Raw genomic sequence first — 24,755 nt, 5'->3', positions numbered from 1 at the left:
TTATTCTCTATCTATCTATAATACAAAGTAGAACGATGTCTGTCTGTTTGTTTGTCTGTCTGTTTGTTTGTAGCGATAAACCGATCGGGTTCTCCTTTCCCCTAAAAAATTTTAAATTTTAAATCTAAAATACAAAAATTTGGTTTGCTCAAACCTCTTCGGGCCCAAGCCCCTAGAGGCTTGGGGCGAAGCCGCTAGTCTATCTATAAAATATCATATCTTTGGTGATTTTTATTAAATGTTGATTGTTTTGTGCAAAATTATTAGTGAAATTTTCAACCAACAATTTGGATCTATACAAGTGGTAATTTTTTTATCATCATTGGTGATTGTCTTATCCCCTAAGATCCCTGATCTATCCATCTATCCATGATATCCTGTAGCTAGACATAAAAAGTGACTTTTATCAAGAAAAATATGTTTACCCCGAAGGCTCTAACCATAATCAGAGGTATACAGGGATCCTAAGGGATAGGACAATGGCAGATAAATTGGTATACATCCCCAATGATGATATACAAAATTAACCCTTCTGTAGATTACAATTTTTTGACAATATTAATTTGGAACCAATCAATAAAAATGCAATAAAAGAAAATATGGTAATAAAACTTTGGATACCAGTAAAATTTTTAGTTCAGTGTACCTTACCTATCTACGCCAAAACATGTATGTCTAGTATGGCTTTATATGCGATTTTTTGCTGGATTAAAACCGGTTTTAGACTTACTGAAAGATATATACCGTATTGTATTACAAAGAATTTTCCAAAAATAATAAATAAAAGTCATAGTTTAATGTTGTATTTAAAAGTAAATAATTTAAAAAATAAAGGTTTAAAATGTTTTCATATTTTTAAAAATGCAATCTTAATTTCAGGGAAGCTATCCCTTAGTCCGTGACGGGGCATGCATTATAATGCATAAAAAATTGATTTTTAGGCATTTGCATGGAAAAAATGACACTAATTCCCCCCGGTCCTCATTTATTCTGATGGATATTTTATAACACGGATGCCAACACAAAAACCCATAAAATGTACTGAGAAAAAAAAAATAGGATAACAGGGACATCCAAGCTTTTAATTTTTGTGGTGGGTAAAATGAGGGTTTCAGAGGTTTAAGGGGGATAATCTAATGTTTTTTGGTGTTGTTTTTTTAGGGGTTAAATGAGGGGTTTCAAAGTTCGAAAGATGTAAACAACCCTTAACCCCCACCACCCCCTTGGACGTCTATTGAGGATAGGGTAACTGAAATTAAAATTGTCAAAGCACATATTAATAAACATTTGGCCGATTAATTTTTGCGGAGCTTTGCTATTTTAAAGTTTTAAACAGATCAGACAATTCTTCAATTAATATATAATATCATAAATGATATCATTAGAATAATAATCTAAAAAAATGTGCCAAATCCTATTAATTTTTATTTTGGCCTATTAGTTAAGGTATTCCTTTATTCCAATGTAAGGCTAAAGAAACAGTAGCTTTTGAAATTTTATTTTAGATTAGGTTATTGCCCCGCAGGGTTAGGCCATTGTCCCCGCAGGGTTAGAGCCCCCTGCACGGACTAGTAAAAGGAGAAAAGCTTCGTTTTTTTTCACATTACTCCAATTTACTAAATTAACAAAAAAGGTATACATAGTATATGAGCCTTCGGCTAAAGAAATATTCACACAAAAAATCAGACACCTATTTCTTATAGCACCAATGATAATCATTCTACTCATGCATAATTAAGGGTCTTATTGACAAAATTAGTTATATAGTGGTATGGAATAACTTATATTCCAGTATGTCTTCAAATCCTATTAATATCCGCTGGATTGGAACCGGTTCCAAGTCACTCTGAAAAATCATGTACAACATTGTATTAAAGACAACTTTCCAATAATATTAAAATAAAAATAATACCAGTTTTGTTAGGCCTGCCTTCGGCCAATCGTGGCTAAAAAACTAGTTTTAATCTTATAATTTTTTATTTTAACATCCGCGGAAAGCAGCCTATGATACAATGCGATAAATAACTATTCTGATTATAAGTTGGTTTTACTACTATTGAGCAACGGATTAAAAATTTGTGTTGGTAACCCTGCTTTTGCAGAATATTCAAAAATTGTCCAAAACTAATGTTATGTGAGATAACTCCATACACATAAATGTGTAACGATACAGGGATCTTAAGGGATAAGACAATGGTCGATAAATTGATGTACATCTCCTATAAATTTACACAAAATTATCCCTACTGTAGATTACAACTAGGGGTTGAAACGTTTGGACACTTAACCTAATTAATCAACCAATCGAAATTCATATTTAAGTCCGCAAAGTTGTTAAGTCTACAAATAAGTAAACGCTATTATAAAACTTTGGGTACTAGAGCAATAAACAACCCAATGTCCACTCCCTCTCTGCCATACACATAAATGTGTCACGATGTGTTCTTTGACACATAATGTTCAAGGCAGTTTTTCTGCTTACAATCAGGGCACAGAGTGCCAGAAAAGAAAAAGAATTTTGAGGAAAAGCTTACTACAAAATAGAAATAATGTTTGGTAGAGTTTCAAGGATCTCAAGGGATAAGACAATGGCTGATAAACTGATGTTCATCCCCAATAATTTAAAAAAAAACACCCCTTCTGTGATTCAAGTTATTGTTTGCAAATTGTGGACACTACATGTGTATATCCAGCTAAAGTACCTAAAGTTTTTTAGCCAACCATTAAGATAAGCATTAAGCTATAAAAATTGGAAAGAATTTTAATGAATATAATAGATTTGAAATCTGCATAAAATTTTAAGGAATTTTTATAAAATTCGTTTTTTTGTATAATTCTTTATCTATAAGCGCAAATACAAATTAAGTTAAATAATTTTGACATCTGTGATTGGTGGATTGAAAACTATCTGCGCCCTGATTGGAGAAGCTTAAGTGACGTACATCATTCAACCAATTAGAGCGCAGGTAGTTTCCAATCCACCTATCCTATTGGTCAAAATTTATTAACTTAAATTGGATTTGCGCTTTTAAATAATGAATTACATAAAAAACGAATTTTATAAAAAGTCCTTAAAATTTTATGCAGATTTCAAATCTATTATATTCATTAAAATTCTTTCCAATTTTTATAGCAATAAGCACTTCTGGGTACCCATGTGATTTTCATTCCAATATCCTCTCCCTCCCTGGTGATATGTCAGGTCTGTCAGTCACAGGTTTATACCAATGGATGTATAATATACGTGGATATTATGACAGGGGGAAAATTATCGTAAATCTAGGTTGTTAATATATACGCATCACTTATTGGTCATTTCGTTTATCCAGTACGAGGGAAAGGGATAGGGAGGGTCGTTATTTTATCCCGCTTTCACTTTGTTTGAGTACATGATGATCTGGTGTAACATCCAAGTAATAATATATCCATTGCCAGTCACAGAGTTTTACAAATTGATGGTTAAGGAATTTAAATTTTTATTATAATTCTAATTTATGGGACTAAAGGCTCCGCCCCCTAGCATTTAGGGGCACAGATTTCATATGGGGGAGGGAGGAGTAGATATGTAGCCTAAAACAATGTAATAATAGGCTAAAACCATCCTTGGAGCTATTTAAAGACTGCCTTAAATTGAGAATTCGATCAATTATATATAAGACTGATTGTTTTTTAGTTTCCGAGATTTTACTGAACATTCGAACTTACTATTAGAATATTTATTTATTGCATCATTTTAAAGGCAGTTTTCCGTGGATTCCGTGTTTTTCCCCCTTTAATAACTGGTTCTAATTCAGCGGAAATAAATCGGATTCAGATAAATAAGGGATTACCTTATGAGTTCAGGGTTAAGAAGTTCTTTAGATTGGGCCTCTAGCAATCTGTAGGCTGCTTCTGTAACCTTTTCTAAAAATTATGTGTTTTTTTTGCACGATATTCTATTTTAAAATCTACTTTTTCTATTTGAAAGAAAAGATAAAAGCAAATTATCTTTTTTATGATGTAAATTATAACTTCTTAGCGTTAATTTTGTAGATTGTTTATTAATCAGTTCATGAGATGCTAAAAGACAAGTGTAATAATCACGTAATTGCCTTAATATCTTGTGTTTTGGGTTTGAATATTTTCCCAATATAAAGACGACCTTTGTTAGCGGATTTATTTAAATAGTAATTTATTACATATTTTGTTGTGGTACACCTGTATTTTTAAATAAATCATGTCTGTCTGTTTTTCTGTTTGTAAAATATATCTTTCCTATTAGCACATCTTCTCTATTATCAGGATTTGTCTGTTCATTCACCCGTCTGTATGTCACAACTCACATCCTGTTGCTTTTATATAAAAATAACAGTCTATTGTTCTTTTTTAAATTCAAGCTATATTATGTTTAACTTCTGATGCTACACTACATATACATATTGTAGAATTACCGACAGACCGACGGACTAAATAAATTTCATACTGGATGCTCATTAGTACATTAGAATATATAGGAAATTTTAGCCGCCTATCTGTATAAACAGCCGAGAAACTCCCCAATAAGCCTACGGACTGATGGGCGGGCGGACAAAGTGAATTATAGAGAAGCTTCGATATTACAAAAAAAAACTTACTATAAGTCCACAAGACACTACTGCCCTGCTGCCAAATCAGTTCCATGGGCAGCCTAAACTCTCCCTCTTTTTTCTTAAAAAAAATGTAAGGATCATGGAAAGAAAATGAAGAAGCGGGTTTCGTCGTATTTTCAGATTAGCTTTTGATAGGTTATTTAGGCTAGGTAAATGTTAATGATTGCCCAGAAGGGTTAGGAAATAGGCCCCGCAGGGGCTAGAAATAGGTCAAAAGGTGCAGTGAAAATACGACGGAACCCTCTTCTTCGTTTTCTTTCCATGATCCAAATAAAATCTATAAATTAATGAAGAAAAGTAAACAATATTTTTATGAATATTCTTTGACTAACAAGCACCTATTCTATAACTCACTATAACTATATGTCTGTCTAAACGATAAAATTATTATTGTAGAAATCTGAGCTGGATCTTTAAATCGTTTAGTGGTTCGCTGAATCGGGGCGATCCAGTTCACCCCGTTGAGTGCCATTGCCACGCCAGTACCGCGCCACTGGGCGCGCTGATTCGCCCATTCCATTTTGATTTAAAGATTGAAATCTAATAATATCTAGGTGCGCCGAACTGGATCGCCCCGATTCAGCGCACCACTAAACGATTTAAAGATCCAGCTCAGGAAGGGAGGGGTCATTGGACTGTCATTGGTACTGGTACCCAAAATTTTAATAATAATTTTTCTCATTAGTTTGATTAAAATTTTGGGCACTTGATTAGGTCTTTAATTTTTTGTTCAAACTTTCTGTCTAATCTTTTCCACCAATTATTTTGATATTTAGGAGGGAAAGGTTGTTAATTGTCTTATCCCTTAAGATCCCTTGGCAGAAATATAATTTTTCTTAGATTCCATATAAATTTCAAAAATGATCATGAACATAATAGATAAAATTTCATTACCTTAGATACAAAAGGAATATTGCCATCTCTGTTATCTACACTTAAAACTAAATATAATGAAGTAGATTAAATTTTAATTAAAATGTAAAGTTAGACTAAAATAGCTTAATTTTATCTGTTCCCTTAGCAGAAACATAAAAATAGATGAATTTTACAATCTCTTATTTTCGTTATCGCGGATAACTATATTATCTTTTACCTTCTAATGTAAAATTCGTATGATCAATATTTTTCATTCTTGGCAGATTTGAATCTTTAAACTAAAAAGATGGTTTTTCTTTTTATGTTTAATTCTTTTGTCACAAAAGTTTTGTGCCGCCGATAACTAGGGGCGCAACTGATAGTATATCATTAAAGTAAAAGTTACAACTCAATCATTTAAATTTTATTAATGCGTTTGAAAGTTTTCATTGGATAATAAACAATATAAATTGATTTTTTTTGTTAAAAACTATTTTTTGAGATATTATAAAATTGTATAGGCTTGCCTTATAAGAAATCCTAATTCCTGGCTAGACTAAGAATAGGATTTGGCACAGTATTTTAATTTTAATGGGACTTACGGACAAACAAACTAAGAGACAGAATAAAATCCATACCTATAGAGTAGCTGGTTTATACTATAAAAGACCAAACGCATAAGTATTAGAATAATTTTCATAATTTTCAAAGAGCTAAGACGACATTTTAAAGATCTTCCAAATCTAAAATATTCAAAATAAATCTTCTAAAAGAAAAAACTTACAATCAATGTTTTAACATTATGATTTCTTTTCAATAATTCTCCTCCCAATTCCTAAAAATAAAAATTGTATATTATTCTGGTAGCCAAAGTTTTATAAAAAAAATATCTGATTAAATTCAATAATTTCTTTTTAAATTTATCATACAGAAGGGAAATTTCTGTTTACCATCATTGAGGATGTACAACAATTTATCATCCATTGTCTTATCCCTTAATGTCCCTGAGTTTTGTTACCAGTACTGGATCTTTAAATCATTTCAATGGTGCGCCAAATCGGGGTGAGCCAACTTTCCACCATGCAATGAGAGCACAGCATTTTACGAAATGCCGCGCTATGATTAGCTGAAATTCATTGGTGGAAAGTTGGCTCACCCCGATTTGGCGCAACATTGAAATGATTTAAAGATCCAGCTCAGTACCTGCAATGTTAAGATATGGGAGCCAGCGTATAGAGGGTGAACTATTAGGATATTGTAGCCACAACATTCTAAATATACATAATCCTTATTTAAAAGTAACAGGATCTGTGTCTGTCTGTCCGTCTCTACCGAAGGATCTTGCTAATTTATTGAACGGATATGGTTCTCCTTTTCAGAACATTTTTCATTGATTTTTGGATATCAAGGTTTTTGGCTATTTCGGGGTAGGTTACCTCCACCCTCCGAAAGATATCGCTCTAGAAAAAAACAAACTTTTATCCAATTAGTTTGGGGAAAGCATCTGGTAATGAGAATGATAGAAAATCAAGTTCTAGCTCTTATATATAAAAGGAAAATTAATTTATATTCTATGTATCTGTCCATATACTCCTAACTAATTCGTTTAATTTCATTATAGGTAAGATTTAGACGATTTTCTAGTAGAAACTCAAAAGAAAACCTTCGGTAATGATTTTGATTATTTTTTTTGTAATCCGCCTAGAAACAAAAAAGTGAACAACTATTATGGATTTGGAGTTATGGATATTATGACGGGAAAAATTATCCTCAATTTGCTATTAACCCTGTCATTTATCGGTCAGTTTGTTTATCCAGTAAGAGGGGATGGGGTAAAAGGGGCAGAGGGAAGAGATTATTACTTCAGCCCGCTTCAAGTTCACTTTATTAGAGAACATGATAATCTGGTGTAATATCCAAGGAATAATAGATCCATTGCCACTAACCTTTAACTATTGCAATGATGAAGCAAACAATCCAAACAAATTCAAATCTCATTTTAACATTTAAATGTCTAAAAAAAAGTTTTGGAATCATTAGTTTTTTTTTACTTTTGAATGAATAGACCAAAAGTAACACAGATTTATTTTAAAAGATACTATTTTTTTGTATTTTTTTGTTGTTGTTGTTGTTTTTGTGGTGTAAAGGGTGTTTACCCCCCTAAAACGTTGAAACCCCTAATTTTACCTCCCTTGAATATTAAAAAAATACATTAGATTACACCCCTCAAGGCTCAAATCTTTGAAACCCCCACTTTACCCCCTCAACCTTTCAAACCCCTAATTCTAACCCCTCTCAAACCTTTGAATTTTCCAATTTTACCCCCCTCAAAATAAAAAAGCTTGGACGTCTTTAACCCTTGATAAAAAAAATTCTGACGTCATAAAAATGAGGGATGAGGATAGGAGGAGTGGAAAAGAAAACCCCCTAAAAAAGAGATGGATATCCCTCATTTTTATGACGTCATATTGAGCGAATTTCTTCGTCTTCCCTCGATCTTTTTTTTATCCTCAACATTGATTAATAATGAGACAAAAGTAGCCATGATCTTAAAAAGACTATAATACAGTATTTGCAGTGGTTTCTTATCTCATTTTTATTAAATTTTTCTTCGCGTTCTATACTCCTGCTTTTGACACTGCACCGCTAAAGAGAAAATGACCTTATTTTCTTCTTTTAAATCTAATTCTTTTTTTTGTGTGTTATGTCAATATAGCCAAAAAATGTTTCTAGCTTTTTTTTGTTTGAAAAATTCAATGATTTTATAGTCTTTTTATGAAAAAGATTGTATTATATCGTTGAAATACTATTTTTTATCAGATTTTTTTTAGCTGTTGTGTTGTTTATTTAGAGAAATTTTTAAAAGCGAAGCTTTTCTATAATTAGGGTCGGTCCGTCCGTAACGGATAGCTTTTTTCGTTGATTTAGGCATGTTAGAATTGTCCTATCGATTTCAAACTTTGCATGGTGATTCCTTTAGTAGCTAGATACGATTTAGAAAGCGTAGCAACTCTATAATCATTACCAGAAAGTCCGTACGTCCATTTTCAACATGTCGATTTTTTTACTTTTTTAACAACAAATTTTCATGTGATCCAATCATCCGATTGATCTGATTTTTAGTATATATACTCCTGGAACAACAAAGTATAATGTTAAAAGCGAAGCAACTCTATAATCAAGTCCTAAAATGTAAGTATGTATCAAGCAGTTTTTCAACAAATTTACTTACAATTTTGGTTCGACTCTTATACATTTATATTCTGATTATTCAGTTCTGACACTATACAAATGTTAATGTCCGTTTGTCCTACCGTTTCAGTGCTTCGCTTTTATGGATGTTGTCATCCTTGTTTTTGAGAATATTTCATTTCCAATAAGCATTTATATTCGTTAAGTCTGTAGGTATTGCCATTGTATTTTTTTATTGTAATGTGATTATCTTCACTGCTATAAGAGATAGACAACTGGAATTGGTTATTTTGAATGGGCACTAGTTTGCTTAATTCCTTGGTACTTTACATCGTGACCCACGACTCTTGTATTACACACACACACATATACACACACACACATACACACACACACACACACATACACACAGACAAAAATTTAAAAATCGGTCAAAGAAAGAGAGAATGTCTTGGTCCAATACTCAAATTTATTTCTTCCTCTCCTCCCCCCCCCCTTATTTTCAACGTTTAATAAAATATATGTGAAGCCTCTACGTTGGGCTCTAACACAGTGAAGCCCTATCCCTCAGGTTACTTACACTTTTTAATCTTTTACTTTACCTTACCTAACCGTATATAAGCATTAAAAATGTTTTTTTTTTGTAATTTAGTATTTAAATCTTTCAAAATGGTTTTATTTTATTTCATGAATTTATGTCTGAATTCTGGTGTTTTTAGCCTGATCCCCTTTTCTTAAAACTGGACTGAACCCAAATGAAACTTTTATTAAAAATGAAAAATAATTTGATTTAGCAGTGTTTTATTTTTCTAAATATTTACTTTAAACTAGGGACCTCAAATGACAAGATAATTGACGATAAATTTTTATAAATCCTAAATGAATGATATCAAACATACTTACACTTTTAATAAAAAAAAATTCTCACTTACAGGCGTTCGGTTTAAACAAAATATTCTTACTAAAATATAATTTAATCTTTTTTAGATATAATATTGTCATTTATAAGAAAATTCCAATGGAAATGCTTTCACAGTTTGGGGATCAAACACAATTTTACAATGCAGGTAGAAATAGAATAAAAGTATTTTTCTTTTCAAGATAGACAGAAAAATATATATATGGTTGTATTTTGGTTCGCTTGCATTAAGAGGAGTAAAGAAGAGGGTTGTATTAAACCTGCTGGCAAACTTACGGTGGTTGGATCACTGGATAAACTCCCTTACACCCCCCTTACACCTCTTCTACACCTCTTTTAAGCAGCAAAAAAATAACATGTCTCTGAATGTAAGGCCGCTCCTTCACTACCTCGATTTGAGTAAAAAATACCCTGGGGACGTTTTGCTATATCGCGATGTGCTGAATTTTAATTTCCAAATGTGTACGCAGTTTCCGCGGTGTTTCCTCAATATTTACTACTAGCTAAAAAAGCTTCAAACTAGAAAAAAATAAGGTTTTGAATATATAAATCGTTTATACGTTTAAAATTTGGAAAGTTTGAAAGTTTAAAGCTTTTTGAGCTAGTAGTAAATATTGAGATAGGATGAGGAAACACCGCAGAAACTGCGTACACATTTGGAAATTAAAATTCAGCACATCGCGAAATAACACAACGTCCCCAGGGATTCAATGAATTGTTAATCATATGTTTCTAGTAAATTCTAGAAAATAGCAACTCAGCGAGAGTATTCTTTTAAAAAAGCAATGCATAATTTGTATTAATCTAAGTGAGCTTAATCTGCTACGAGAATAGTAAATTGAGCGGCATTCTGCTCTAGCTCTACTACCCAAAGTCCAAGACGACCAAACGAATAAATTTTAGATCCATTGTCCCTTCCCTATCTGCCTGAACCCCGTCCCCCATAAATTTGAAAAAACCAGTAGGTTTTAAAGCTAGGGTAAATAATTCCAAGCAAAAATATCAGGAAAAAAATATGAAAAAAAATACAAAATAAATAACTTTTAACAATTCACCACAAGTATAGTTAAAAAAAAGAAATTATATCTCTTTTCCAAATCGTCTACACTTTCACTCTATGGAGGGAGGTGATATTAAACTGTAAATAACACTGGTACTCAAAGTATTATAACTTGATATCTTATTTGTTGGCTCTAAACTAGTGTAAGTTTTGCAACCGATAATATCAGTCTTCAGAAGGACTGTTATCATCTTTTGGGATGCATATCAATTTATCGTCCATTGTCTTATTCCCTAGGATCTCGTTAAATTTAATAGGTCCGTGGTCCAAAGATTGCCACGGAGGAAAGGGATAATGGCTTTTTTAAAATTTACAACTTTTTTCCTAATAAATTTACAGCTCCTAAAGGCAGAATTTAAAGCATAGGCTTTGGGGAAAAGATAAGTTTAATATCCATGGTCTAATCCCTGAATCCCGGAGAAGTAGTATTAAAACCTATCTCGTATTATTTGATCTGTAATTCACAATAATCCTATGTATGGGTAATAGAAATAGAAGAGTAGAAGAATATTCTGAACCCTTTTTTCGTCAAATCTAAGAGAGAACATTCCTAGCAGACAAAAGTATTGTTTACTTTCGACTCAAGCTGATGTGGATTCTTAAAAAATGATAGACTCGCTATTCGATAGTGAGGCAAAATTATTTTTGTGAAAAATCATCCAAAAGCACATTAAAAATCTACAAAAATTAAACAAAATCATATGTTAATAACCCTCTTAAGATTTTATTTCATTTTGTAAATTTTTTCATTCGATTTTGGAGGATTTTTCACAAAAATAATTTTGCCTCACCAGCGAGTTGCCAGCCTAACTTTTTTTTTAAGAATCCAACTTTGTTTCAAGCTTTCAAATTGTAAACGAAATTTTTGGGCAATTAATTCTGATTCCGCAAAGCTTTCTACTAAGAAAATATACTGTTAACAGCTGACTTTTATGTATGTATGAAATGAAAAAAAACATGCCTTCGTAGGAAAATGTGTACATAATTTCAACCAATGAGATCCAATGTAAATTCCGATGCGATTCTCCTATTGGCTCAATCAGACATTCCCTCTCTTTCTTAGTACCTTTATTGTATGGGTGTGTATGTTCACTAAGATTTCTAAACAGCAGGACCAATATAATTTCACAATTTAGAAATTAAACAAAAGATTGCTTCCAGTTTTATTGGCCCCGAGGGGCCATAGTATGCTCATAACCGGTTATAATCCAGAAGATATTAATCAGTTTCGAAGCCAGAATAGAAATTTTATTATCAAATACAAAAAAAATTGATAATAGTTATTTATACACAGCTTTCCGTGGACACAAAATATAAGATTAAAACTAAGTTTTTAGTTTTATTTTAATATTCGTAAAAAATTATTTGTTATACTATACTATACATAATTTTTCCGTAGTGCTGAGATCGGTCGGATATTAATCGGTTTCGAAACCATACTGGAATACCTAGTTATTTCTCGCATCGTATTATAAACGGCTTTCCGCGGATATAGAATGTACAATTATAAGATTAAAATTAGTTTTTTTTAGCCCCGAGATGCCGAAGGAACGGGCTAAAAAACTGGTTTTAATATTATGATTGTACATTTTTATATTCGTAGAAAGCTGAATATAATACGATGCTAGACATAGTTTTTTCGTATGGATGAGAACCGGTTCCAATCGAATGAATACGAGAATAGGTATTTCTCGTATCGTATTATAAACGGCTTTCCGCGGATATAGAATGTACAATTATAAGATTAAAACTAGTTTTAATCTTATGATTGTACATTTCCATATTCGTAGAAAACTGGATATAATACGATGCTAGACATAGTTTTTTCGTATGGATGAGAACCGGTTCCTATCCACCGGATTCGAATGAATACGAGAATAGTTATTTCTCGCATCGTATTATAAACGGCTTTTCGCGGATATAGAATGTACAATTATGAGATTAAAACTAGTTTTAATCTTATGATTGTACATTTCTATATTCGTAGAAAGCTGGATATACGATGCTAGACATAGTTTTTTCGTATGGATGAGAACCGGTTCCTAATCACCGGATTCGAATGAATACGAGAAAATATATTAATTAGTTCAAACGTTCAAAAAAATTATCAAATCCTTCTTCAATAAGATTAACCTAACAACTAAAAGTTGTAAAACGTAAAATTCACGTAAATGTTACAGGCAAATTTTAATAAAGGTATTTTAATAAAAAAGCTGAAAAACACACAAAAAATATCAAAACAGCTATATATAGGACCCCTCCAGCCCTTAGTGTTTGAAAATATTTAATTAGGTTTTTCAAAATTTTTAATTACATTAGGTTAGGTAATATTATGTCCTAGAACCCGGAGGGGTAAGGCATAGGACCAAAAAAACCTTCACTTCAATTTATTTTTAAAAAATGGGTTGGGGGGGGGGGGGGCTCAAATAAACTTTGTGGGGAAGCTCCTAACCAACAGACAAACAACAATTTGATTGAGCGACCTTTTTCAGTGAGTCTTATTTGTGTATAGTAATTAGTTGCTTCTGTATATGGACCAAGACATTCCTAATATACACTTTCTATCAATGATATGGGCCTGAATTAGCAGCAGTAGGTCCTACTTTTTGGTGTCATTCTGGGAATACAACTTTAGTTTATAAGTACGTGTATTTGAATTTACGCCTTAAAATAAAAAATCATTACAATATAAAGAAAAACGTTTTTTTTTTAACTTTAGGGTGAAACAAAAAAAATATTATTTTTAAAAAGAATTTATAAAGTTAATTTAGGTTAGGTTAAGTACTGACTAGGAAAGCTGACTAGCAGAGTTTAGATACACACGTTTGAAAATATTTGAAATAGGGGAGATATGGGGGGGGGGGGAATCTATGGTTTACTTGACGACTCGAGAGATTGTACAATGTACAGAAATTCAAATAAGCTATGCTTAGGTTGAATAAGAAGATATAATAAGTTGAATATTTTTTTAAAATGTTTAAGAATGTTTTATTGGTTTCCAGTTGTTTTAAAGTCAATACAATATGTTAAATAACCAAAAAAGGGTTTTATATTTGTGGGTGGGTTTGGGATGCCATGCCCCAGCATATCTTTTATTATGCTTGATGAACCCCAACCACCCAACAAATAGCCTTAAATCTTTAAATCTCCCTAAATCACGTAATTTGTCAATTTCACAGTCCAAATTTAAATGTTGATCATGATTTTGGAGAAATTGGATGACGGTTTCCCTCCAAGTTACCAGTGACCACAGAACCCCCCTCGCCTCCCCCTGTATTTTTAAAAAATTAAATTTTGGGGGTAATGGTATTTTCAGTGTTTTACTTTAGGTTAGGATAGGTTATATTAGACACCGAGTAGCCATGCAGGACTAAGGCACCGCAGGTATATCCCCGAAGGGTTAGTGCCCCTGTAGTTGTTAGACATAAAGAAAAAGAAAGTAACCCACCTACTAATTTTCTTTATTAGAAAAGTTAGGAAAGAGGGTGTTTTCTGTGATCACTAGGCGCTTTGAGGGAGAGAACTAAGACATTTCAATCTTTAGGTTTTATTTTTCTATCAAACCTGATATTTCTTTAAGTTGATTTAAGCCAGTTTTCTTATGCTAATAAGTTTAGAGTTACTACGCTTTCTTTACTACTGTCCCTAATTACTAGAGGAATATTAGAGCCAGCCAAATGCAGAAATTAATTAAACTTAAACTTCATGAACAATGTTAATTATAGCATGGCTACTATATAATTACAGAAATACTGCATATAATTATAAATTGTAAAACAGTCACACAGAAACATCTAAAGAGCAGGGATCTAAAGGGAAAAGGCAATGTTTGGTAAATTGATGTACAATGTACATCCCCAAATATCTGTAGATTTTAGTCAGTGGTTGAAACGTTTGGACACTCTACTTAATGAACCAACCAATCAAATTCAATAAAAGTCCCCAAAGTTATTCAGCCAATAAATAAGAATACGATATTATAAAACTTTGGGGACTAGTGTAAGAAACAGCTTAATGTCCCCTCCCTCCCTGTCTAAAATGTGTGAAAGTTAAAGGAAGAGAGTGGACAATAACATAAAATATTGGTTTATCTTTTCATGGCTCATCCCTTCATTTAACTTGTTTAACTATTTCTAAGTTTTTAAAAAGCGAAGCTTTTCTATAATTAGGGTCGGTCCGTCCGTCCGTCCGTTCGTACGTCCGTCCGAGATAGATAGCTTTTATTCGTTAATTTAGGCATGTTAGAATTGTCCTATCGATTTAAAACTTTGCATGATGATTCCTGTAGTAGTTAGGTACGATTTAGAAAGCGTAGCAACTCTATAATCATTACCAGAATGTCCGTACGTCCATTTTAAACATGTTGATTTTTCTAATTTTTTTACAGCTAATTTTTATGTGATCTAATTATCCGTTTGATCTGATTTTTGGTATATTGATTCCTGGGACAACAAAGAACAATATTTTAAGCGAAGCAACTCTATAATCAAATCCTAAAAATGTAAGTATGTCCATAAACTCAATAAACATTATCCTGTATCAAGAAGTTTTTTAACAAATTTACTTACAATTTTGCTTCGACTCTTATACTTTTATATTCTGATAATTCAGTTTAGACACTATACAAGTGTTAATGTCCGTTTGTCCTACCGTTTCAGTGCTTCGCTTTTATGGATGTTGTCATCCTTGTTTTTACTGTATTTTTTATGTTTTATTTTGCACTATTGCCAATCTGTAATTCTTTCAAGCTTTGCTTCCCTCATTCTAATCGTTGGTATGTAATATCCCAGTAAGGGAACACTACTCATACTTTCCACGAACATCAAAATAAAAATAATACAATTTGGTTAGCACGAACCTCCGGCCCCTCGGGGCTAACAAAACAGGTTTAATTTTAAAATTTTTCATTTTAATATCCGCGTAAATCTGTCTATATTACGATGCGATAAATAACTATTATAGTTAAACATATTTTTTCCTTATTTTATTCTCCAAACCTTTTAACAAAATATTTATTTCTAAAATCAAAACGTTCACGTTCATGAGACGAACAGCTTTACACTGTAAAAGTAAAAAAATAAGCAGGGATCAAAAGGGATAAGACAATAAACGATTAACTTACGATCGTATACAAAGATGGTAAACAAAGTCATTCCTTTTGAAGATTAAAATCATTGGTTAAAAGGTTGGACACCCATGATTTGAAACTAACCATAAAAATGACGAAGCCCATTTTGTTCCGAATTTGTATCACTTTTGAAAAGTGCGACTCCAGTTACGTCATATTTTCTTTCCCGAAAAAGGGAAGGGGGGAAGAAAAAAAAGGGAAGGGGGGAAGAAAAAAGAGATGAGAGAAAAGGGGGTTTTCCCCATATCTTTTGAAGAGATTTTCTTCCCCCCTTCCCTTTTTCGGGAAAGAAAAATATGACGTAACTGGAGTCGCACTTTTCAAAAGTGATACAAATTCGGAACAAAATGGGCTTCGTCCATAAAAATTACCCAAGATTTTAGAACCATCCAATAAGATAACGTTGTTAAAACACTTTTTTTTACCAATTTCCCGTACTTCCCTGATATATAGTTATATATCATCAAAAATTTTACACAACTAGCTTGACTCAAAGTTTTTATGCAAACCATATGAGAATTTTAGATCTTAAAACATTGGGTGCCAGTAGAATTTTTAATCAAATGTCCCCTCCAGCCCTCCAAATTATGACGTTTCTGTAATAATTGAAATTGTAAACTTTAATCAGAAGTCAATCGGACATACAGACATACTTACTCATGGTATAAATAAAGTAGGTGTGGTACTAAAAATATTCCTAACGTCATAGTCATAATACCTCTAAATTTGCCAAATTTATTTGTTAATTTATTAAACACACAGTTTCTCTTTGGCTATGGTCTGTGTGTTTGTATGTCTGAAAATGTGTATTACTTTATTTCTCTGTTTCCAAAGTACGTTACTCTTTATACATTCTTTAGAAATACCACGTTTCTATACACACATCTACAGACCAGTACACAAACACACACACAAAAAGGGATAAGACAATAGACGATATATTGATTTACATCCCCAATGATGATGAACCCCTTCTGTATATTACATCATTGGGTTAAAAGTTTTACTACTTTGGAAAAAACAATTTGATAAAGTACCCAAAGTTTTTGATGCTATTTATAAAACTTTGGGAACCATTGCTTATGCCTTTCATTTTGAATTATTGTTTATTGTTGCGCTACTTATGGATATAATTGTTATTGTCTATTTAATAATTTGCTAATTTATTGTATTTCTAAAAAGGAAATATCTCAATGATTACGATTAATTTATTCAGAAACCATGCAAGCAGGGAAATCACAATAGTGGGTAAATAAATTGATGTACAGCCCCTATAATAGTACACAAAATTACTCTTTCTGTAGATTACAATTAGTGCTTGAGACCTTAGGACTCTCAACTTAATGAACTAACCAATTGAATTTCATTAAAAGTCCAAAAGGTTTTCAAGCAAACGAATAAGAAAACATTGTTAAAAAACTTTGGGGACTTGTGTAATAGACAGCCCAATGTCCCCTCCCTCCCTGGATCTTAAGAGACAGGACATTGGGCGATAAATTTATGTATAACCTGAATGATGATTAACAAAATTGCCCTTTCTGTAGAAAAGTTATAGGTTGAAAAGTTTGAACATTATCAGTATAAGATAATAACCAGTCAGGATTTATTGAAAAACCCAAAGTTTTAGACCAATAAATATATTGAGTACTCTAAGGCACTTGAGTGAAGGGGAGGGGGGAGGAGGGATAACTCGACCCTTAACATTAATATTAGTTTTTAAATGAGGAATTTTTTTTGTTGGATGGGGAAATATTATTCTAAGGGTAATTTATCTTGGGAGGTTGGAAGTACCCTCCCTAAAATATTTATTAACATTGCTTGGACCTATGAGGAGCCTAACTGCAAACGAGAACCATATCGGTTCAGCAGTTAGCGAGATACATTGCTACACAGAGATACATGCTGTTACTTTTATATAAGGATACTTAAAACTGCTCAATTGCTCCCCTCCACCTAGCTAAAGATAGTGCTAAGAAAAAGTAAAATTCACTATTACATGATTTTGCTAAATTTACTTAAGCTTTAAGACTTTTTTACACTTCCTTCTTTACGCGAATTTTCTTGCAAAATTTTTAACTGGTTAGCGAATATTTTTGCTGCATATGAACGTGGATTTTTTTAAATTGTTCAAATGAGATTTTCATTTTCTTTTTTTTATGCTTTTTATGATGTGGTATGCGGCAGCTCTGGACCATGCGGAAACCAAGACATTCTAGTTATGCTACGCACCTAGCTAAATCCTGTTATTCTACAATTATAAAGCCACCTGAAAATATGTCAGATAACGGTACTGATTTCATCTCTCAGTTGTCCTGCAAATGGAGGGAGGGGTGTTACCCCTCCCTCTCCCATCTTAAGCACCGGAACCTTCCCCTTCAACCACCAAGTTATCAGCACCACCTCAACCCTGAGGATAAAGGATCTAAACCTGCCCTCACCCCCACACAGACTGTTGTTGTCACAAGTAATCATCAAACCTTCCCTCTTTAGTACCCAGACCTACCACTCAACCCCTCTATGCTTATCTACCTATTGTGCTGCTCCATGGGCTATCCTGCCTGCCCCAGACAGGGATAGCCATCTACCTAACCATTGCAATTATCTATGTTTTACTGTATGATTTATCTTTAACTATCTTTATTCCTAATCCATATGTATTTATATTATGGTTAACTGTATTCTTAACTCCCCCCACCCTTTCCAGGGATGAGGAATCATGATTGCCCAAACTGACTATTGTATATGTATTATAATGCTTTTATGTTATGATCATTTATTCCTATCCATGTAGTTATTGTTTGTTGTATATAGCTTTAGTATCCTTTACACCTTCAATAAAGTGACAACTGAAATAGATGTTGATTCTTGTCTAGTGAATGCTAGAGAAGCGTAGCTTCTCTATAGTAAGGTGTCCACGTCTGTTCACACTGCCGTAGTCTTTATTCGAACTCTGGTGTCTGCCATTTACCCTAGGCGGATACCACAACTTTTGGTGACAGCTGTGTGAGATTACGGCGAACCACAAGTGTAGAGCAGACGCGCATCTGAGGCTAAGGTACTCCCAGCAGTGAAACTGGCAAAACTGACACAAGCAACCTGAATTACCCACCCTGGACAGCAAGTCTAACTCTGCATCCGGCAGTTGTGGAAGTGAAACTTGACGAAGAACCGCGAGAAGCGCCGACATCTAACGGAGAATTGAGCGCTCAAAAGGCTGAAACAGGCCTGCGGACCGGCTGAAACAAGCCAAATAAGTGTAAACGGCTGAAAATAGGCCAATTTTACTGCAAGAGATAGCAGGATCCGAACCAGTGGCGCTAGCAGGACGGGACATTCCCTGCCGCCATCAGCTGGATTTGGATAAGCGGCGCTAGCAGGACGGGACATTCCCTGCCGCCGATAGGCTGAAACACGCCACATAGCTGCAAGCGGCGCTAGCAGGACGGGACATTCCCTGCCGCCGATAGGCTGAAACACGCCACATAGCTGCAAGCTGCGAGCCAACATACGAGTGTAGTGCACCAGAACAGAGAAAAACTACGTCGACTCCAAGTATCCTGAGAGGCTACAACGCAGCCACCCATCTAGAAAAACAGATATTATGTCACATTGCAGGGATTACCCCCCTGGTGTGATGGCTAAACAATAGATTTATGAGCAAAGCTTGGCAAACAAATTGTTGTGTTGTGATAAATCTAAAAATAGAACAGGCTTGGATTTATTGTGTATTGTGATAACAGCTAAAAATAGAACAGGGGTAGTAAACAAATCTGTTATGCAATTGTGATAAGGACAAAAATAGAAGCTAGATGTAATATAATAAAGACCCTGATATACAATCAAATCACCTCAAGCCTATAGCACAACAACAATACACCCCTTATTCCAAGGGAAAGGGAGGAGCCCCTCTCCATTGAAGGCAAATACAATCAGGGTGATATAATAGATAAGCCTAGGATTAAGAAGAAAAGGCACTATTACACCAGCACACAGTTACCCCCCCTCCCTCACAGGGGGAACGGACGGAGCTACCCCCGTCCCCTCACGCGCTCCCCCCCACCCACACTAGACTAAGTCCGTCTGTAGTGTGGGGCTAGCGACCGGGAACACAAAGCGCCATTCACGGGTAGCGCAACAGAGTGCGGAAAATCTCATAAGTCCAACGGACAAAGCGGACCAACGAGAGAGCGAGTTGAGGGACAAGTGCGCGTTTTATCTGTGTGCGCGGATTGACGGTGCGTAAGCGCGCTGCACGGAAAGGAGATTTCACGCACACACACACACACACACACCCACACAGGAGAGGGGCCACTCTATAGCATACAACAGAGATATTTTTTTAGGAGAAAAACTTGCAAGCTCCTCCCTCCCTGTCTACAGTGTGATAAGGAAAACTAAACCAGTTCCTTAAACCCGCTCAGACCCTCAACATCTCCTAGCCCTGCCAACCCTACTTCAAAGCTGAGTGGTTAGTGAAACAAATATATGTATATACAAATACCCAAGTGATAAATAATGTTGTTTTTTTTGTATCATGGGTACAAGCAAAGTGAATACTAACCTCACCAAAGAACACTGGAAACTGATATGGTAACTGAACGAAAGTACGCCCACCCTGTGGACATAGCCTGACTTGCTGCCCCACACTGGGCAGTGGTGGTGTGTACCTGGACCATCGACCCTCATAGTTGTGAACTATATACAGAGGAAGCGTGATTTTTTTTGGAGCAAGGAGGAAAAGCTAGCTAGCTCTGGGGATATTCCTATACACGTATATATATATATATGGGCGTGTAGCCATGTATATATATAGATAGCCTACCTATCCATATATCCACTAGCGGATACGCTCCTAGAGACATCTGTGGATGCCTAACATATTCCCTGTTACCTTTAAGCTAAGATCCGCTGGTTACCACAGAAATCAAGAGCTATACTGGAAAGGAGAACAACTCAGGCTCAACAGTTAAACAAGACGCTGGCACCAACAGACCAACCCCCTGCTACTTATCATGGGGGCGCGCCAGCCACAGAAACTCTTGAGCCAGGAGGACCGAGCCTACGGCTACGTGGACTACCACCCTAATTACACAGCTATAGTATTTATACTAGGGGTGAGCCGGCTCGAACCTCCTTGCGGCGCGGCTACTCTACTCTGCTTCTATATCTACAAGATACTACTTCTGTTATTACTTTGGCCTACTGTGTTGAGTACAGTGAACATCAAACACATGCCAGGTCACAGACCCCTGGTCCCTGAGATGCCCTTGTCTGGAAGGGTGACTGAATGTCCGCTGCACAGCTCCTGTTCAGTTGGTGCTCAACGCACGAGAAATAGCAATACTGGACTGGGGATTGCTGAACCTGTAGATGTCCTCCTGGGGGTGTTGAACGATGCAACTGAGCCTAATGAGAAGGTGACAAGCTTCAGAGACTTAGTGGCCAGCCCCAAGATGGACACTACCACCAGAACTGAGACTCCAACGGGGCCCAGCCCTAGGGCCAGTACCACCTGTTTCTGGGGTGGAAAGGTCCTCCCTGGCGCTGGCCTCACCAAGCTGGAGGATGGGGAGCTGTCCCAGGGGAATAGGCTCTTCACCCAGATGCCCGACGCGTACCTGGGGGTGGGGGAGCCGCCACCCAAGCCTCCCTGGGAGCCCCCAGGCATGGAACGACTGGGGACCGGCCTAAGGATGGGGACTGGTGACCTGCTGCAGTGGAAGACTTTACCCAGCACGGAGGGAGCAGGGTTGACCAGCAGCAGTGAGGCTGTTCCCCCACACTCCAAGACCAGATGCCGCTACTCTGTTGAACCACTGCACATGTCCCAGCCAAGTTCCCCCATGCTGCTGAAGATGGAGGCCCACCAGGATGCAGAGCTCCAACCAGGGAAGGCAATAAGAAGGCCACCCCTTGCCAAAACCAGAACCACCGCAGGGGCTCCCCACCAGCAGCTGACGGAGCCTGGCAGGGACGCAATACCAGCTGGCAACTCTGGCCCAACTCAGGTGGCTACCAACAGTCTGCTGACAGTCCGGAATACAGTTCAGGCTACCATCAGTATGGCATCTTCTGGGCCTTGCTGGTCCACCTGTGGGTACCTGTCCACACACTGGCCACAGGTACCCCCCAGAGATCATAGCCCCCTTTCCGACTGGCACCATCAACGGCCTTTGCTACCAACCACCTGGCATACCCAGAGGCAGGATCCCTCATGTGGAGAAGCACCTGCAGAAGCTAAGGCCGAGGCTGGCCTCGCCACCCAGGGGAGGAGAGCCGCTGTTGGATGGAAGGAACCTGTGTGTATGGGGAGGAGGCTGAATGTAACCAAGGAGCCACCACAAGCAGCCCAGCACCGCCTGACCCCTAGTAGGGGAGACCCTGTTTGTCAGCTGGTGCCCCAACTGGAGGAGGAGAGACCTGGCAGGTTGATACACCCTGGGGAAGCCGGCCTGATGGGACCCAGCTGGACGAAGGGGCGCTGCCGCTTCAACGGCCACACAGCCGCCAAGTGTAGAACCGGTTGGGACCGGGCAATGAAGAAACACCAGGCCGCCCAACAACCTGCATGCAACCAGTCTGCCACCCAGGTCCACCTGGAGGGAGATGCCCAGCCGTCACCCCAACTAGCTGCCGCCGCTGGGGCCGCGGCTACCCAGGAGTCTGTGTCTCAGATTGGGACCATGGTGGCCAGGATCAACGTGCTGGGAGGAGCGGCTGAACCCAACCGGGTTGGCCTGGACCTCAGCCGCAACCACAGGGGACCGGTGTCCGTAACCCCTGTCACCCCCAGCAAGAGCCGAGGGGCGCTACCCAGCGCCACCGGGACGGTGTACGAGGAGGCCCTGGCGGCCGCCGAGTGGGAGAGGCAAGAGGCGCTAGCCAGCGAGTCTGAGTCGATGTATGGGACGCCAACCGGCGTCGCCACCTGGAAGGAACGAGAGGTGCTTCCCTGCACCACCAAGCTGATGTCTGGGGCGACAACCGTCGCCGCCACCTGTGAAGGCTGGGGGGTGCTATCCAGCGCCCCACGCTGGTGCCTGGGGCGACAACCGTCGCCGCCACCGAGAGACCTGGACCCCTGTGAAGACTGGGGGGTGCTATCCAGCGCCCCCACACTGGTGCCTGGGGCGACAACCGTCGCCGCCACCGAGATACCTGGACCCCGGAATGAGCCCGCAGCCCCAGGGGAAGGGGTGACACCCGTCACCCCCAGCCAGCCAGAGCCCCCAGCCAGCAGGGAGAGTCCAGCTGTCCCTCACCCTCAACTGCATCCAGCTGTCTACCTCCCTCAACCAAGCCAGGGTAATTGTATTGCACTGGTGTACCAGGAAGTTTGGGCTGGGCCAAACTTGCCTGCGCCCCCTGCATCTGCCCCAGGAGCCAGGGTATCAGCCATTACCAGCCAAACTGAAGAAGCTTTGACCGCTGCCTGGGGAGTAACACAACTAGATGCGCCAAGTGCCGAGCCTAACCATAGAAGTAGAGGATCCCCAACAATTATGTCTACCCAAGATGGAGACAATGTGCCTGGACCCCTTCAGGCTAGGGGAGGAAATCCGGAGCCTTGTGCCTCCAGTCCGCCAGCAGCAGTGTCCATGGATGGGCCTGTCTCCCAGCCAACTAGAGCGGAGCCACCCTTGCAGATCCAAGACAGCCTCCGGCATAAAGGATGGACTGTTACCTTTCCCTACCCCGCAGGTCGGACTGCCATGCACCACCCTGCCAATGTCCAGAATGAGCCTGAAGGAGGCAACGCTCCTACAGTATGGCAACCACCACCTGCCCGCGTTGACAGAGACCCTGGAAGCCGAATGAACCTGACCAGCCCCGAGGGCGAAGAAACTGCGCCTGCATCCAGTAGCCAGCCTGCCAGCAGCAAGGTGACCAACACGATGGAGACCACCAGCCCAGTGGAGAAACCTGAAGAGGTGTATACCAGGCGGCTGTTGGTCCAAGCCCCCTCATGTGCTGTGCCACCCCTGGAGGTTGCCAGGGTGGCCTCAGAGGTACACATCCAACGGCCAGAATATCCAACAGGACCAGCTACTCCAGTAGATATAGCCGATTCCGTTAGACCTGGGGAGGGCTGGAGTCCACCACCGTCCAGCAACTGGTATCCTGGCGGACCCATTCCACAAGGACAACAAACTGAAGGCCGCAACCACTGTCGGAAGTCTGGCGGTGCAGACAACCCCTCCAGCCTTCCGAGGGGAGAGTTGTGGTATGCGGCAGCTCTGGACCATGCGGAAACCAAGACATTCTAGTGATGCTACGCACCTAGCTAAATCCTGTTATTCTACAATTATAAAGCCACCTGAAAATATGTCAGATAACGGTACTGATTTCATCTCTCAGTTGTCCTGCAAATGGAGGGAGGGGTGTTACCCCTCCCTCTCCCATCTTAAGCACCGGAACCTTCCCCTTCAACCACCAAGTTATCAGCACCACCTCAACCCTGAGGATAAAGGATCTAAACCTGCCCTCACCCCCACACAGACTGTTGTTGTCACAAGTAATCATCAAACCTTCCCTCTTTAGTACCCAGACCTACCACTCAACCCCTCTATGCTTATCTACCTATTGTGCTGCTCCATGGGCTATCCTGCCTGCCCCAGACAGGGATAGCCATCTACCTAACCATTGCAATTATCTATGTTTTACTGTATGATTTATCTTTAACTATCTTTATTCCTAATCCATATGTATTTATATTATGGTTAACTGTATTCTTAACTCCCCCCACCCTTTCCAGGGATGAGGAATCATGATTGCCCAAACTGACTATTGTATATGTATTATAATGCTTTTATGTTATGATCATTTATTCCTATCCATGTAGTTATTGTTTGTTGTATATAGCTTTAGTATCCTTTACACCTTCAATAAAGTGACAACTGAAATAGATGTTGATTCTTGTCTAGTGAATGCTAGAGAAGCGTAGCTTCTCTATAGTAAGGTGTCCACGTCTGT

General features: G+C 37.7%; 1 protein-coding gene across 1 annotated transcript in view; it reads right to left on the bottom strand.

Moving 5' to 3' along the window:
- LOC145305409 (UDP-glucuronosyltransferase 2A3-like) overlaps positions 1-24,755 on the bottom strand; it is a 148,792-nt gene that overhangs the window by 4,621 nt on the left and 119,416 nt on the right. Inside the window, exons 2-8 of the mRNA XM_080147027.1 lie at positions 7,430-7,499; positions 6,687-6,754; positions 6,268-6,318; positions 5,722-5,782; positions 5,523-5,569; positions 4,614-4,686; positions 3,831-3,903 (exon numbers count right to left, since the gene is read on the bottom strand). Coding sequence (XP_080003153.1) covers positions 3,831-3,903; positions 4,614-4,686; positions 5,523-5,569; positions 5,722-5,782; positions 6,268-6,318; positions 6,687-6,754; positions 7,430-7,481 — 425 coding nt within the window. The 5' untranslated portion in view covers positions 7,482-7,499. The remainder of the gene's footprint in view (positions 1-3,830; positions 3,904-4,613; positions 4,687-5,522; positions 5,570-5,721; positions 5,783-6,267; positions 6,319-6,686; positions 6,755-7,429; positions 7,500-24,755) is intronic.

Source organism: Acartia tonsa, chromosome 14 (assembly GCF_053477335.1).
Source record: "Acartia tonsa isolate MP-2025a chromosome 14, ASM5347733v1, whole genome shotgun sequence".
Lineage (NCBI taxonomy): Eukaryota > Metazoa > Arthropoda > Copepoda > Calanoida > Acartiidae > Acartia > Acartia tonsa.
This window is presented reverse-complemented; position numbering and strand designations above follow the sequence as displayed.